This window comes from Stegodyphus dumicola, chromosome 5 (assembly GCF_044657685.1).
Source record: "Stegodyphus dumicola isolate Sdum_Otavi_A_Nest chromosome 5, ASM4465768v1".
Taxonomy (NCBI): domain Eukaryota; kingdom Metazoa; phylum Arthropoda; class Arachnida; order Araneae; family Eresidae; genus Stegodyphus; species Stegodyphus dumicola.
This window is the reverse complement of record NC_140772.1, coordinates 85488261-85505993: the sequence shown is the minus strand read 5'-3', so window position 1 is coordinate 85505993 and position 17733 is coordinate 85488261. Positions and strand designations below refer to the sequence as shown.

General features: G+C 30.5%; 1 protein-coding gene across 4 annotated transcripts in view; it reads right to left on the bottom strand.

Annotated features, from left to right (window-relative positions):
• Positions 1-17733, bottom strand: part of LOC118191664 (tRNA (32-2'-O)-methyltransferase regulator THADA-like) — a 155563-nt gene that overhangs the window by 55842 nt on the left and 81988 nt on the right. For all 4 annotated transcript variants that reach the window (XR_015041156.1, XM_085816842.1, XM_085816843.1 and 1 more), the window contains 5 exons: positions 10980-11111; positions 5742-5843; positions 4872-4979; positions 3539-3788; positions 1300-1528 (listed from right to left, as the gene is read on the bottom strand). Coding sequence is in view for 3 of the 4 variants with exons in the window: in XM_085816842.1 (XP_085672968.1) it covers positions 1300-1528; positions 3539-3788; positions 4872-4979; positions 5742-5843; positions 10980-11111 (821 nt within the window). In the remaining variant the exon portion in view is untranslated. The remainder of the gene's footprint in view (positions 1-1299; positions 1529-3538; positions 3789-4871; positions 4980-5741; positions 5844-10979; positions 11112-17733) is intronic.

The window sequence follows — 17733 nt, the reverse complement described above, 5'->3', positions numbered from 1 at the left end:
AGACATAAACTAAGAGGAACATATATTCCTCCACTTTATAAATACTAACTCTTTTTACTTTGATTTGGAATAGGAGTCAAAGCAAGGATGGATCATTTCTCAGATTTCTTTTCCAGCTTTGTTAGACAAACCCTTTAAAAAATGTACGCTTGTTAACTTGTTTAAATCATGCCATCTAATCCAAAATATTTCAAATTTAACTTTTTGTTCTGCTATGCATGTTTTATGAGATTTGAAGCAAATCAGAATTTTGTGAAATGGTATTTTACAAATATGCTAATATTTTACTTTCATTGTACAACATATTGACCCCAATGAGATACATTTAAATCTAAACAAACAACAATCACAAAACTTCAGATTAAAATCAGTAATCCAAAGAAGAGCTTACAAATAAAAATTTCAAAAGATTAAAAATATAATTAAACAAAACAAACAAAAATTCTCTACCAGTTAATATAACTACTGTATTAGAGACATTTTTTATTGATTGAAAGAAAGCTGCAAATGTTAATAAGAATTATTAATTGGATATATTATAAACTAAATATATTTTAATTCATACTTCTTAAAAATTAATAATTCTTTATTGAAAATACAAGACACAGATTTAAACTGTTAAGAAGTGAATTTAGTGTTTCAAATTACAATCATTCAATTTGTTAATCAATAACAGAATGATTAATTCAGAAAATAAAATTATGTCTCATGCACACTGAACTACATTCCGAACGTATGATTTTAAGCCCTCTGATTGAAAAACTCTGAGAATTGACTATACACAAGTAAAATTAAAGCTCTTATTCTTTGTGCAATAGCCAAGGTCTGTTTCTTTCCATTCTTCTCATTAATCAATTTCTGAGGCATAGTCATACCTATGGGTTTTATTTTGCAAGGATTGAATTTTACATTTTGAGTGAAAAAATAAACCTCCTCTGATATGTTAAAAAGAAAGTTAAGATATAAAAACAGATTTTTAAATGAAATTAAAATGTTTCAATTAACAACCTGCCAGTAGAGAATTCAAATATATAGCAAGATAAACAACAACTGTTAAATTGAAATTATAGTTTAATTACTGCTGGTTGTATTAAAGAAAAGATATAAATGTTATTTTTAACAATGTGAAGCATTTCAAATTCTTGCCAGTCCCCAAATTGTGGGAAAAAAGTATTTCTATACAAAGTTTCTAGAGTTTTCAATTTATGCAGATTTTAATTAAAAAGTATGACAGTCTGCCTAAAATGAGAACTTCATTAACACAATTTCGGTAATTGGAACACTCAGAAATTCACTTACTTCATCTCATCTTGCTGAGGTGATAACTTTACAATAAGGGATAATATTGGCATTAATTCAGAACAGAGTTTCTTTTTTTTATGCAAGCTGACACACATTTTTAACTGCTGTAATAGGTATGCTTTTAAAGCAGGACATCGAGAAAATAATTCTGATGCAGAAACTAAGTTATGTTCAGAATCTTCATCTCGAACTTTTTTCTGACCACACATACGAGGCAGAAGAACACCTAAAACAAACAATTTAAAGAAGCTTTTCGTATTATATAATTTTAATAAAGAAACAAAATGCAATTTCAAGAATTGTAGTACAGAATTCTTGACCCCCCCCCAAAAAAAAATTATACTTGGTAATTTTTTAAATTTCATTAGTCAATAACTCATGTTTTTTTTTTTTTCTTCCTTTAAATTCAAGCACTTATTCTGATTCATACTATTTCAAATGTTCATGTTATGTAATTTATTTAACTTATTTTTAGCCTTGGGTCTTGCTTTTTACATAAAACACTAATCAAATTTCTAAAAAATTGCACTAATTTTATTTGGGATCTTACAACATCTGATATTTTTTTTTTTTTTTTGATAATTTAAATAAATTTTATACTGCTTCTCTCTAAGCAGTATAAAAATAAAAGTAAATACATTTATTGTAGCTTAATTTTTTTTATATCGGATTTTTCTAACACCTATAGCCTATTTACTTCTTCTATCATTTATTTAAACATATATACAATCCATTACAATGAACCCCTGGATATAATGAACAGAGCTTTTGGCCCCATCTATTTCACATACGCTTAATGTTATTTCATTCTGCTATAGTGAAGTTCCAAAAGTATGAAAATTAGATATAATAAACAATATGGATATCAAAACGTTTTTAAAAATGTTTTTATATCTTTTTCCCAAAATTCTGCAAGTTTTAATGAAAAAATTACTAACTTTTTAATCATTTGCATTTAGTAGGTTGTCAGGTTTCATGTATGAGTCTTTGAAGATGATCCCATGCCAACAATGGTGACAACAAAGACAACATGAGATGGAAAAAGTAATGTATGCTCTTTTCTCCAGAAGAACATGACTGTCAAAGCTATTAAGCTGGAAGGACAGAAGACAGTCATAGCTAACTGGTACATCACTGTCTTCCAGAAATTCTTCAAAAAATGAATGTTAGAGGACTCATGCTCTACCATGACAATGCATCTTCTCATTCAGCATGATTGACAGTTGAGTTTCTAGAACAAAAACATATCAAAGTGATAGAACATGCATCCCCTCATTCCAATCTAGTTATGTGTGACTTTTGGCTACTTTTTAATCTAACAAAGAACTTATGTCGTTTTCATTCCAAAAATGATAGTGATTAGACTATAAATTCATTTTTTTCTTCAGTTTCAAGAAATGAATAGCTTGAGACATTTAATCTTTAAAAAATTCACCCATAGAAGCGTATTGATGCTGGAGGAGTTTGAATACTCCTGAAATTACGAATAACTTTAAAAATCTATGTGCATCTCAAACATTTCAGAGTGACCCTCTTATTACATTTTATTTACAAATGAATGAAATTTTAAAAGAAATTCTTCTTTCTGAAATTTTCTCTAACTACATGCTGAGTACTTTTTCAAATTTTTATTGCTTTATTTCAAATTTTTATTTTCAAAAAAGTTCAATTATTTTATAAATATAATAAAACTTTTATGTTTAAAATAGACAAATAATAACATGAATTTTTCAATTCTGAAAGATTTTAACATGTGGTCATTCAATAAAGAAATAAAACTAAAAACTAGGGTTAATATAAGTTTGGCAAGTGAATTTTCCCCCCTCACCAATTTGAAAAATAGCACCCAGTTTCAAATGGGAATATCTTAGAAATTATATTGATATAATTATTACTGATTATCACAAACTCATATTTATGTATAATTTGAAATGTAGAATTGAGCTTTGGAAAATAATAGCATGTCATTTCATAAAAAGTTCAATTTTTGTTAAGATATATATATTAAAGAATTGCAATATACAAATCTAATATACATCTTAAGTGACACTTTCAAGACATGAAAAATGCAATTTAAAGTTTGTTGACCAGTCAACTAAGACAACAGGTACAGAATTGTCTGCATGTGTGTTTTGTAACTCAGTGTACATTTCTTTTATTAAGAGAGGTATTATACTTCAGACTTGAAAAAACATTTTAAAAATAAAAGGCAAACCTGAAATAAATATCTACATACCAAAGAGTTGCAAAGCTCCATTACGAACAGCCCACAATGAAGATGAGAAACCTGACACACAAGCTGGAATAATGCAATCTAAATGGGTAAGTATAGCTTGTGATAAGCTGGAATCCATAACAAGGGCCTTTAAAATATGATAAGCATGCACTTGTGGCAGATCTGTCTTTTCATTTATTGAATCACTAGGCGGTAGTGGTTGATAAATTAAATCAACAATCTTGTAAACAGCATATGAAAGCAATTTCCTCTGAAAAATTAATATCACATTTAAATAGAATACTTTTGAGCTTAAAAATTACTTACAATTCCATTTAAGCAAAAAGGCATAACTTTTTCTTTATAAATTAATAATTTACATATTTCACCATTATTGAAAATTGCATGAAAGACTTAACTTCACTCTCAGTGTAACTTTTTTTACTTTATTCTTTCTATGAAATGAACCGTGGTTGTTCCATGCACAAAAATAAATAAATAAATATATGTAAAGATAAAAGCTTATAACTATAAAGCTAGAATCATTAGTTTGATAGACTTTTCACATGGTAAACTATATTGTTACATTAAAAAAACTTCTAGCCTATTTTAAAATAGACAACAGTTTTTTTAAAATTCCAAGAAAGTACAGAAATGCTATACAAGAGATACCAAATGGCACTGTTCACAAGTTCTCAGAACCAAGAGTTTTTTAAATCATGACAAAACTGAAATTTGAAACAGCTCCAGTTTTAATTAAAAACCTTTACTGGATGCCTTTAAGACAAAAGACTGACCATGTTAAAAAATTCAATGGAGCACATCCTCCTTAGCAGTAAAGGTAGAAGAGCTAAAAGATGAAGGGACCATTATTTTTTATGAAACAATCACTACATCCATAAATAGTAGGAAGTTTCAAAAGTGTTTGAATATGATTGCATTTTGTTAAATTATTTTCTTCCCATTATTTATATGCAAATATACTACAATTAACTGAGTGATCAAATTCTAACTAAAAACTCTTTCCTGTCATGACAGTAATGACTTATTTCATTTCAATTAATATTACAGTACTTAAAACTGATAACTTTACATACATCAACTGTATTAAAACAATAGTAAATTAATGACTTTAAAAATATATTGAATATATATTTAAAAAAGAAAAAATTAGGTGTCACTCCTAATAATAAATTTAAACACGTATCAAGCTTTGTTACTTAAACAAGCTAATACACAATTGTTATGTAATTTATTTTTACATAAATTTGATATAGGCATCTTTAAGAGTTTATAACATAATCAAATTTTATTGTATGTCATTCTTATAATCCTGTATTGAAACCATGCTCACATTTATATTATTTTCTTCACTAGACACTACAGCCTGGAACAGTAGAGGAAAACCAGCTGACCGTCTTGTTACTGATGTAGATGAAGCATCTGATAATGAATTAAATACCTATAATAAAGAAATATAGCTTTTCATACATAATTTACAAAAATATTAGATGAAAAAGACTTGAATTCTATTTCAAATATATCCACATAATATTTTGCTATATTAATTCCAAGGGATAGTTTAAAATATTCATTAAAATACAGACGGGTAAAAATGCAAATTAAGCTTCAAATAATGAGCGTAAAATTTTACAATCACATTTAGGCAATATAAAGTTTTTACACAGTCCTAACCTTTTACACAACTTAGAAATAAATCCTTTACAAAGTATTAGAATATCAAAAATTTTGTTGTTTTAATTTAATAATATGAGTAGTAGAGGGTTATAGATGTAATCATATACCCTATGTTTAATGCTATAGCATTATTTTAATAGATAAAATGTAAAACATTATTAGCTCACATCTAGGTCTGCAAACCTTATCGAGACTGTGACTGACATGTCAATGATGGTTAGTAATTGTTGGTAGCATTTTAATGAGCAATTCTTTTGTAATATCTAATTCCTTGTTAGTATATTTTCCTATGTATTTAAATAAATCTTATTTGGCTTAATGGGCAACCTCTATTTATTCTTCAACAGGAAAAGAGAACTGTTGTCTCAATATTTAAAGCTCACTATGTTTACTAATATTTCCTTGTCTAAAGCTAATATATTTAATACCTATCATAAATAAACCTTAATCAAAAAGTTAAATAAATTATTAACAAAGAACTTGTATAATTATTAGAATATATAATATAAAATATCTTTATTCTTACCAAGTCCAATAAATGTTTACAGATTTCTTCATGCAAAGGCTCATTCTTTGTCAAGCAGGCACAAAATTTTGCTAATGCTAGGCTACATGCATCAACAACACCCTAATTATATAATGAAAATGAATATCAGATGAGCCGATTGTGATATGAATTATACAAAAGAATAATGCAAATACAGTATAAAGACCAATATTCGGACTCATTGGGACTATGGCGATTCTAGATTTGGACATTAGATAATCAGTTTAAAGCTTGTATGATGTCATGTAGAAATTATAAAATTAAAAGTATGAAATCATGATTTATGAAATAATGAAGCATTTCTGATCTAATCTAAAGGGTAACAAAATTTAACCCCCCCCCAAAAAGCTTAATATTTATTTGTTTACTTTATTAAACATTTCATTCAATGCAAGTTGTTCAAGTTGCTTTTATTGTGCTAATATTTTCTTTTTAATTTTGTAGACAGACATAATTTTTTATTCAGTTACAAAGTTCCACTTTTCAAGTCCTGTAATTGCTGAGTCGAGAATTTTCACCAACTTGTCAATCGAAATTTTTTTATTTTCAATAACCTCTTTGTCACTTTCTTCACTATCGGTAGCAGTATTTTCTGGACCTAAAACCATACTACAGATTTTGCCATCTGTTAATTGATTGACAATTGGGGCATTGTCATCGCAATGAAAAACTTCTGTTATATCACCTTCATTTATTACCACTTCTCCACATTTTTTTAAAAAAAATTCCATCAATCGGAAAATTTAACCTTTGGTTTGCAAAATCCCAAAACCTTCACATTTGCAGCTATCACATTCATAAACCTCACCATGAAATATGCTGACTGACCATGAATTATGCCAAGCATTTTTAAACGATGCTCCATAAAGCAGATGTTATGCTAAAAATTATTGAATATTCTAGCCATAATTCAAGAAATTTAATATGGCTTTTAAAAATTTTACTTTACATTTCCATTTTCAATGTGTGCACTGTTACAACATCCATAAGCTGAAAGACTGACGTACAATTTGGAGGAAAGAATAATACAGATACATCATCTTTCACTAAAACTTTAAGTATTAACTGAAGTATCAGCCAAACAGTTGTCTACAATCAGACAATTTTTGCGTTATCATGTACACCAACCGAATTCTACCGAGCCTCGAGTAAAAAATTATTTTCAAACCAATCATTCATTAATACTTGTGCCATTCATGTTCTTTCTTTTGCACAATATATAACGGGAAACTTTTTACTCCTTTAAGTGCTCGAGGTCGTGTATTTTTTCTGATTACGAAAGGTTCATGCTCGTGCAACCCTGCTGCATTTGCGCATGCTAAAATTGCTAGTCTCACTTTAGAATCTCTGATGATAGTTGGAACCTTTTCTATAGAGGTTGCCAAGATATTTTGCAGTACATATTGCAGAAAAGACCAGTTTCATCTGCATTGTAAATTTGTTCTGGAGATAACTTTTAACTATTAATAAGTTCAATGAATTCATCTGCAAATAGTTCAGCAGCTTCAGTATAAGCTGAAACGTTTTTCCCTAAAATTCTAAATTGCCTCATGCCATGACGATTTTAAAATTTGGTTAACCAATGTGAACTCAGTTTTTAGGTTCATTTTTTAGTGAGGTATTTTAGCTTGCGCTTGATGAGTCAAATGCGCATGCCCTCACAGCAATGTTGTCTGATCCATTCAATAATCACTTTGTCATGGTCTTCACTTCTAGTATAATGAATATTTTTCTGTTATTCATTGCGAGAAGAAGGGTGGCAGAATGCACAAAAAATTCAAAAAGTTCCTTTTTTGGTTATCTTATGTCATTTACAGTTGGCTCTCCAATGCCATACTCCTCATATAATTTTGAGATGGATATACTTTTATCCATTTTTTGAAGCAATTCCACTTTTTGTTAAACAGGCATTGAAACATGCTTTTGCTTTGTAGATTCTGTTGCAGTTCCAGAATTAGAAACTCTTTTCGACATGATCAGAAGTTGAAACTTTAATTTTCATCAAATTGCTGTAATAAAAACAGCCTGTAAAAAATAATTAAGCTGGGTCAAATCAGAGAGTTAAGGAGCAGTGCAAGCTGCTATATTGGCTGAAATTCCTTGAAATCAGTAAAGCATAATTTTAGCCTAGCTTAATAGCATCTGCTATATATTATTGGCTATGTTCATGAGACTAGCGATGAAAGACAAGTTGTTCTACTAAATTTTGTCTTGCTTCTATCGAACATTGAGATAATTAAGCCTGATTGTATTAGTTATGTGTTATACTTAACATGTACTTCTTGCACTTGCTTAACGCATATCTGAATCTTGAACAAATAAATTCCCACATTAAGAAACCTGAATAAAAAAATTCCCACACTTATCGAAGGTCAGCACTAAGATATCTTACCGCCTGATGCAATCTCTGCAGGTCCTAAATTCTGCTACTAAGCACCTCTTTAAGTTCTAAATTTTTGCCATCCCTAAATTTTGGATCCCAGTGCTTTCCCTAAATTTTAAAATTATTTTCACCCTTTAATTTGTTGCTCGGTGCTTTTCTAAATTCCAAAAATCTTGTCTTTGCTAAATTCTGCCACTAGGTGCGGCCATACGAGCTTTGGCGCTGGTTCTGGGTTTATGTGAAAAACAAATAAGTTATTCTTAATTCAAACAGCACTAAATGTAATCTTTTGCCCTATAAGTATCATTAATAAAGTCTATATTTAGCATATTGAAAGAAATTTTTGTTAAATTTTTCCTTGTCAATATTTCTTAGTGCATTTAACTTAAATCTGTAATCATTGCCAAGCATAATAATATCAACATAAAAGGTTACCAATAATTCCTTTGTACTAATATAAAAATTTACTAATATTATTAAAAAAATTGGGGGCATCACTGCATGAGTCATTACTCAAGTTGTCATGTGTTGATAAACATGCAATGACGAAAGCAAAATATAATAAATAATGATTTGCCATGTTGCCATCAGGGATATAAATAAGTAGGTGTAAAATCAATGACGTTTCTATGTAGAATGTTTTGGTTTAAGATGTATGCCAAGTATATAGCTACGAAGCCAATTTATTGATCATGCAATTTTATGCTAAATTATTGTTTCGTCAATAATGAGGTATTTATTTAGTGCCGAACGGGAATTAAGAATCGGGACACTCCACATGTTTTACCTACGAAGGAAAAAATAAGATGCGCTTGCGTAAAGCATTAAAAAAAAAAGTTCCTGCCGGTTTTGAGGTCCAGATTTTAGATCATTTCGGATCTCGGACTTTGTACTGTATTTGTTACCCAAACACAGTTTGAAGCAAGCTTGTTACATCTTAAACCATCATTGATAAAAGATGGTTTAATTGAAAAATGAATGAAGGGAAGAGATTTCTGCCTAGTTTTCATTTCCTTTAGGAAGGAATTATAAATTCAACTCAGTCAGTTATTTCATTAAATTAAAAATGCTAATCACAAGAATAGCAATTTATAAGCCCTAGTTTTAATGCATTCAATGAATTACTTTTTTATGGTTTTATTATTATTAATATTATTCCCCCTCTACCCCCCCCAAAAAAAAAAACAAGAATTCAGTTTGTACAACATATAGGAAATAAATGGTTGTAAAAATAACAGAAAATACCATCATAACAAAAAAATCTCAGACGGTAAAAAAGGTAATCTCAGATGCTTATCCTCCTTTTTAAAATTGACAGGCTCAGACGCATGAAAACTTCTGTTGGTTAAGTATTTAAGATCAATTCAAAAAGGCTTAGATGGAAAAATGCAAAAACTCACATACCAGACAAACATGCACATACATACATTTATATATATGCCCAAGGAGAATGTATAAGTCTAAAAATGCAATAGTGAATTTTCAGTGAATAAGCATGAATTAGTGTGTCCACAGCCTGTTTTTACTACTTTTACAAACCTATATGCGTGTATCACAACATATACGCGTGTGACAATTTTTTTTTCCCTCTCAGATAACTCTTACACTAAACATCCAAATATTTCTTTTTTTCTTTTTCTTTTTTCTGTATTTAAGCTTACTGAATTCATATACAGGGTTGATTAGATTTTGGGTAAAATTGGAAAACCAGAAGTGATATTTTATATGAAGCCTGTAACAGTCTTCAGTGGATAAAAATGCATTAATATATAACTATATTTAACAAGTTAAAATATAACCCAAAACTTTTCATCTAAATATTTAAGACTTTCCTATCAATGAGAACAACACATTGACTTCCACATCAATTGAACAACACAACAGCTAAAATTGATAAACCAGAAGTAATACTTTATTTGAATCTCTGAATAGACTTTCGTAAAATAATATTCTATGAGCTAGTCCAAAACAACTGAAATTTGACATTCAAAATAGGTGCGCAATTGGAAACAAAAAATTTCAATTACATTAAATGTATTCTTGTAACTATGCGAAATGCAATGAGAATAAATTCATTATGAATCAATTAAACATATTAGCCTCAATCTTCAATTTTATGGCGAATTACTTTTCAAATAGAAGGAGGCTTTCACCAAATGTTATTGCTATGTATTATTTTTATAGAAATAATATAGCAGATATAAATAATAGTTAGTATAAAAAGAAATGCATGGCAACACTTAACATCCTATTGGAAATTCTAAAGATGTGTTGATTTTAAAGATTTTGAGGTTGAATTTTATGTTGTATAAGTGCAAAGAAAGTAATATTTAATAAATAAAGCTAAAATGACAAATAAAATAGTTGGTAATCTTACTAAGAAAATTGAATAATGATACCATGAACTGGGAAAAAACTGAAAAAGAAATGTGTGGCAACACTTACACTCTATTGGGAATTTTAAAGATATGCTGATGATAAAAATTTTGTGATTGTTAAATCAATGATTTATGAATCCAAAAAAATATATGTCCAGAGGATATACTACAATCAAGGAATGAGAACAGATGTGTACATGAGCACATATAATTATCATTGTTCACCCAACGGGAAAATAGAATAATAGAAGATGAGTAGTGTTATTAGCATTGAGTTACACAGTTTATAAACAAATTGGATTTTACTTACAAACAATATACTAGCAATAGTTTACTTAAAGTTTGTTGTTGTTCTGCTAATTTTTGAGAAGAAAATATATTAATCATGCAAATTTTCAAATACAGAATCACTTTTAAACAAAGATAAGATATTTTTTATAGAATGTCAATACATACTCTGTGTCGACAAGTAATTAAAACTGATGACAGCATAGAAGCGATTTCTTGAATAAAATGCTTTTTGAGATCATAGTCCAAATTTAAAGGAGAAATGCACGATGAAAATTCACATAACAAAAAGCAACTGTTCTGAAAAGAGAATAATTTTTAGTCAAAACATGAAGAATATTTATTATTTAAAAACACTGGTTAAACTGTAATAAATACAGTAGTTAAACACAACTTACTGTACATTATGCAATAAAAAGTTTAACTATCAATTTTATTTTAAGTATAAACTGAAATGAATTACTTTTTTATCATAACTTTTTTACTTAACTAAGTACAGGATAAAGAAATCTAAATGAAAGCAGTCATTACACTTTTAAAATGTATCTGAAAAAAAATCCATAATTTTGGAAAATATACATCACTAGCCTCACAGCAAAATCATACTCTGAAAATACATGGTTTTATGACAAAAGAAAAAAATCAGTATACTAAATTTTGCAGAATTTAATTTTCAAATGTACTTTTCTAGAGAAAAATTTGCAGTTTCATGGTTTTGAAATAGTGGTAATAATGTGTAACACTAAACACAATGTAACAGTCTCTCCCCCCCCCATCAATATAGAAAATTTACTTTTTGATATTTTCCTGTTATTCAGAGATTCTGCATTACTACACAATAAAAGTAACAGAAAAATTTAAGAGGAATTAGCAGACAGAATTAAAACTAGACCAGTCAGCTTTGTCATCATCTGACAATAGCTGCCAATGTCATTTTGATACCAATCATAAATTTTTTCTATAATCTCTAATTAAGATGATGCATTTACTTTAAACTTATTTTGCAGCATTTTTATTAAAATGTTTATTTGAAGCAAACAAATTTTAAATCATTATATTCAACCTGTAACAAAGAAGCAAATGACAGAAATTTTGCGAAGCAAATGAAATTCTTTAAAAATAATTCTGATAATAAAATAATCAAATAAATAATATTTATTTAATAAATGTGAATCTTATATTAAACAGTTCCCAATTTATACATTTGTAGGTACTTGTCTGTTAAGAGGATGCCAGTTGCCATATGTAGTAGCCTGTTTGTGGCAGCCATCATGAATATCCCAGCAATGACATCATTGCAAGTGAGAAGAATGAACATCAATTAAGGAATTTTTCCTCCCTAGATTTTCAACTGCTTAAATGGATGACTTGGCAAATGCCAGATAAGAAACATCTGTAAGTTCACTAAAAATTTGGACATTGTTAATCCTGACATGGAATGCCAAATGACAAAATAAACACCAGTAAAGAAATAGCCACAACTATCTAGATGCCAACCTCATCAAATTTATGTGATGGCAATTCCATGAAAAAAGATAAATACACTGCTGACCATCCAAATTATAATACGAACAAAAGAGATACCAAAGTCAAATTTACTGCAGAGATTACACATAGTATCAATGTTAACTTATTTGCAATACAGCTTTAAGATGAGAAAAATCAGTAATAAGTGTTGCCTCCATGTTTGTCAATAACTACTGCTACACACCTTGGCAATGAGTGAAAGAGGCTTTGGATGTGTTGTTCAGGAATGGCAGTCTATGTTGCCTCCGTACATACCATTTAATCTGGTGTATCTGCAGGTGCAGCATTCCAGACTAAGCATTCTCCAGACCACACGTGTTTGATGGGCAACAGAACGAGAGAATGTGTAGACCAGGGTAAAAAATGCAATAGGGTGGGCTAAGAAGAAAGCCCAAACATTGCCTGCAATATATGGTCATGCACTCTCCTGTTGAAATGTGGCCCCAGGCAAGTCCTGAAGGTAAGGAAAGAGAATAGGTTGCAAAACCTCAGAGTGTTGGCTGGTAAATGTACTGATAACATGTACAGGGGGAGGTGCGGAAATGGAATCCAATACCACCCCACATCATAACACCGCATGCAGGACCAGTATGACAATACATAATATAACAAGCAGTTGATCTCTATGGTGTCTCCAAACTCTAATCACACCATCGAGCTACCGCAGGCAGAAGCATGATTCATCCAAAAGCACAATGTCATGCAATTCGGATCTTCATCTCTGCCATTCACCACCGCAAACCTAAAAACCTGTGGTTTAAAGCTAAAGGTAAGCAAAATAATGGATACCTAGTGGACAATCCATTATGCTGTTGAAGACATTGTTTGTGCAGGCTCATTGTTGTATTACAGACAGCATTCATTGTGATTTGGCTGCGTATGTGGCAGTGGACTTCATCAGTGCCATGTGCATGATATGCATGTCTTCTCATAGAGTTGTGCAATAAGGCAGTTGCAATTAATCCTGTCTGTCAATCATTTCCTCCTGCATCCACCGATTCCATATTCACATGACTATTGCTTGGCTATGTCCAAGATGATGACCAACTTCCCGGAAGGATAATCTGCAATCTCTGTCTGAAACGATTCTGCCTTGGTCAAACTCAGAAAGGAGACCAAATGATGCTTGTGTTTTTCTATGTGCATACTGAAGCTGCATACACAAAAATTCTCATGATAGAACAATTCCTGTTATTCAAGATGGCAATCTTTTCTCCTTTTACATACAAACTATAAGGAGCATTGCAGTTGCCCATCATGTGCACATACACTAAAACTGTAATCATTTGCACATTCCATTCCATTTTACATGATGCAACTTTCATGTTGTTTGGATGCTTCCTTCATGGTGTTGCATTATGGATGGTCAGCAGATTATTTTTAGCAATGTTACATGAAATAGTCTATTTTGTATTTTTATATCTGTCTTTTTTTTTTTTCCTTGATTTAAAAAATAATCATTCTTTTCATGAAGCTTTACATATTATTACAGTTTCTGCCATATAATTGGATTTGATGAAAAATTATATTTAGCACTAAGTGACACCAGTTAAATGAAAAGTACCCATTAAAAGCATTTTACTATATTTTACACATACCATTTTCTTATAATAAAAGCACTTTTTATTTGTAGAACTTTCAATTTTCTTTTTAATCCCCCTTTTTTTAATTCTTTAAGCATGCAATACACATCATATTTTTATTAACATAATTAGAAGGCACATTTATAATTGCAGCATGTAGATTTTCTTAAGATACATTAATCTAACCTGAGTTTGTAAATTATTCAAATGTTGCAAAATTTAACACAACATGGTTTGGCCACCATCCTGATTCAGCTTTGATAAAATAATTTTCAGCTATTTCCAGCATTTATGCTCATTACTGAAACTCATCTGCTATGGGAGTTTTCTTTTCATTATATATTACTGCAACAATTCCATTTAGTGTAATCAATAAAATAACATTTTCTTGCTTCTAACTCCCAACTAATTGTCTGCCAATGCTTTCATACTTCTACATACCTGCGAGATAAAAAAGGTGCCTTTTGAATTTTTCAAGTTACATAGAATTTGTTTTTGCATAAGATTTACATTCTTGCATGCAGTTTTTTTTTTTTTTTTTCCTTACAGATTTGTTTCATTTACATTCACTCTTCATGCTGAGATTTATTTTCCCTACACAGACAAAAGTAATTAATTATATATTTTGTCACCTATATCAGCATCATTATGTAATTCTACTAAATTTAGATTTGAAATGATATAAATCACAAATAGGTGTAACATTTTACAGCAAAATAAGTGCATTACGGGATGACATTCACTCTGCAAATATCTCATTACATCAACAGGAATGAGGCATTTATATTGACAAAAGTAACTGTAATTAGCACTAACACTCTTAATGCTTAGAAGATAGGTGACCTATTTAGAGCCCAGAGTTTTAGAGTCTCAAAAAGACGGCTAGGGTCAAAATTTCAGCCAGAGAAATTCTCCCTCCCCCCACACACCATTTAGGATGCGGAGATAGTTATTGTCCGAAAACCTCCCCCTGCCACTTGTCTGATGATTTTCTCGCCTCACAACTCTGGGGTTTCATAAATTCCCTTTCATTTTCCTTCAACAGTGCAATCTTACCTCAAGGCAAAAACTTACATTTGTGTTTCACATGATTAACTTCATGTCTAGACTTCTACACAAGTAATCTAACCATACTGATATGCATATAATTGTGATACATTTTTTGCCGCATTTAATCGGCTAAAATTGAATATACATGAAATATTAAATGGAACTTGATCTTTTACGACCATTTGATTAGAAAAACAAAAATCATTAAAAATTGAATTGAAACCATCGAAACTAGTCCTGTGAAAATCACTGTTGCTGATATAATGAGAGAGAATTAGTTTAAATCCTATCAAAATTTTTTATGAGGGTTCTATATCACATCAGACTGAAACATGTATGATTATGAATCGTATTTTTTGCATCATTATCTGAAAAGGATTACAGTGGTATCCTTCTCTCTGTTTTTAAATGCATTACTCTCAATCTAACTTAACTGGCATTGGGTACTTCTGCTAGTAACATATAAATAATAAAATTACATCAGGCTGAAACATATTTTCTGGTTTAGTATGCTTCCTAAAACTGGCATCATTTGCTTCTTAAAATTTACATGTATAATGCCATTACATACAAATAAAATTTTGTGCAGTGCAGTGCTTAATAACGGAAATAAGAAGAAATATTTTCTTTTTAAACAAAGTAACAGAGAATGAATAATGGTGAAAGAAGAAATTTCAACATTACCCAGGAGGAGGGAAATCAATATACAGTAAAAAGTCTTTAATCCAGATGTCCATAATCCGGAATGATCTATAATCCGGACCTCAGAGCTAAAAACTTTCTGCGTATGCGCATATGCGTTTACGCATAACACATAATACATTTATGCATGCTCGTTTAATGTATAACGGACGGTATCAGCTAAGCTAAAATTATCTAATTATCTATTTCAGCTAATGTTGCAGATTGTGTTAATCCTTAATCTTCTAATTGGATCCGGCTTATTATTTTTTGCAGACTGATAGAGCAATTTTATAAAATTAAGCTTGAACTTTCGATTATGTCAAAAAGAATTTCCGATTCTGAAGCTGCCAAAGGATCTACAAAATCTACAAAGCGAAAGCATGTTTCGATGTCCATAAAACAAAAAGTGGAATTGCTGCAAAATATGGTTAAAGGCATATCCTTTGTTTCTCTAACCATCCTGAAATCTGTTTATCAATTTCACGCTGCTCTGCAGGGGGGGGGGGACATTGCAACGCGCAATGAACTGGAAGTTGATCTGTCAGCACTATCCTTATCTTCAGGGCAGATGCTTTTATTTTATTTGGCTTATAATTCCTTACTAAATGTAGTATTGCATCTCGATGTACTCTGCAAAAAATTTTTTGCGGTTTTGCAGCTGAAGATGGTGGTTCGGTAAAACCATCGAAACTAGTCCTGTGAAAATTTTGTAAATATAATGCTGATTTTTGTTGTTTGACTTCTGAATTAGGATTCACACATTGTCTAACAGCTGTCAATCGGTTCATTACATGGACTGAAACTATTCCTATCATTGATATTCAAGCTACAACAGTATCTGAGGCTTTCTATGTGGACTGAATCTCTTGCTTTGGTGTTCCAGCTACTATTAAAACCAATCAAGGACATGAATTTGAATCTTGTTAAGGATTTAACAAAACTTCTAGGTGTGCAATCAATATGCACAACTGGTTATCATCCTCAAAGCAATGGCTTAGTTGACAAATTCTATGTCCTCTTAAATCTGTATTGATGTATGACAAAATTCAAAGATGGACAGAAATTTTGACAACTCTGTTATTTTGTCTGAGAACATCTCTCAAAGAAAATGTTAGTTGCACTGTTGCTGAACTTGTAAATAGAAGTACAATTAAATGTTCAGTTTTTTTTTTTTTTAAAACACATCGAATGCTGATACTCACCTGTTGAATAAATACGACAACTTAGAAGCATGCAGCAGCTTAAAATCAACTGGATCACATGCAACAAAAGCAGTGTTTATTCACAACGAATTGAAAATGTGTTCACATATGTTTGTGTGACATGATGCAGTATGACATCCACTACAACTACTTTATGACAGCCCTTTTAAAGCTCAGTCCATCAGCGACTGAGCATTGCAAGTCACTGAGCATTGGAAAGATTGGTCCAGGCAAACAGACTGTCTATGCTGCCAACCAAACCAAAACCCTTTTAACTTGTCAAACACGGTGCAAAAATTTTCAATTTATCCATTGAGGGAAAAATGATGCTAATCTCAACTGACAGTGTGAAACCAACATTCCTGTTTCCTACTGTATTCATGTCTCATACTGATGGGGGGTTCTCTTCATCCAAATTGGAGGCATAACTGTGCAAAATCGCACTGTCACCTGAATGGTGCTCAAGGTGTATTCTAGCGCTTCTTGCCCCAAGGTATTTCGAGGGCTTAGGCTTACTATGTCAGACAAGTGAACATAAGCAACAATAACAGATATGTTTACTGTGTGATAATTCTCCTAGAGTTAATTGGCTTCCCATCTGTCTTACAGGAGCTTTATTTAGAAACAGGGAAAAGGAGAAGTGAAGACAAAAAAAAAAAAAAAAAAATATTTCTTTTACAGATGGATTGCAGATCCTAAACACAGATGATTTTAAGGGTTAGTAAATTTTTCAGTTAAATTTGTAGAAATTCTACAAGAAATATGAAAAATACAAAAAGTTTTCATTGAAGATATCCATACAATTCAATATATTTGAATTTTGATATCTCTGGAGGTACATTATAGCAGTATAAAATAATATTAAGTACAAAGGAA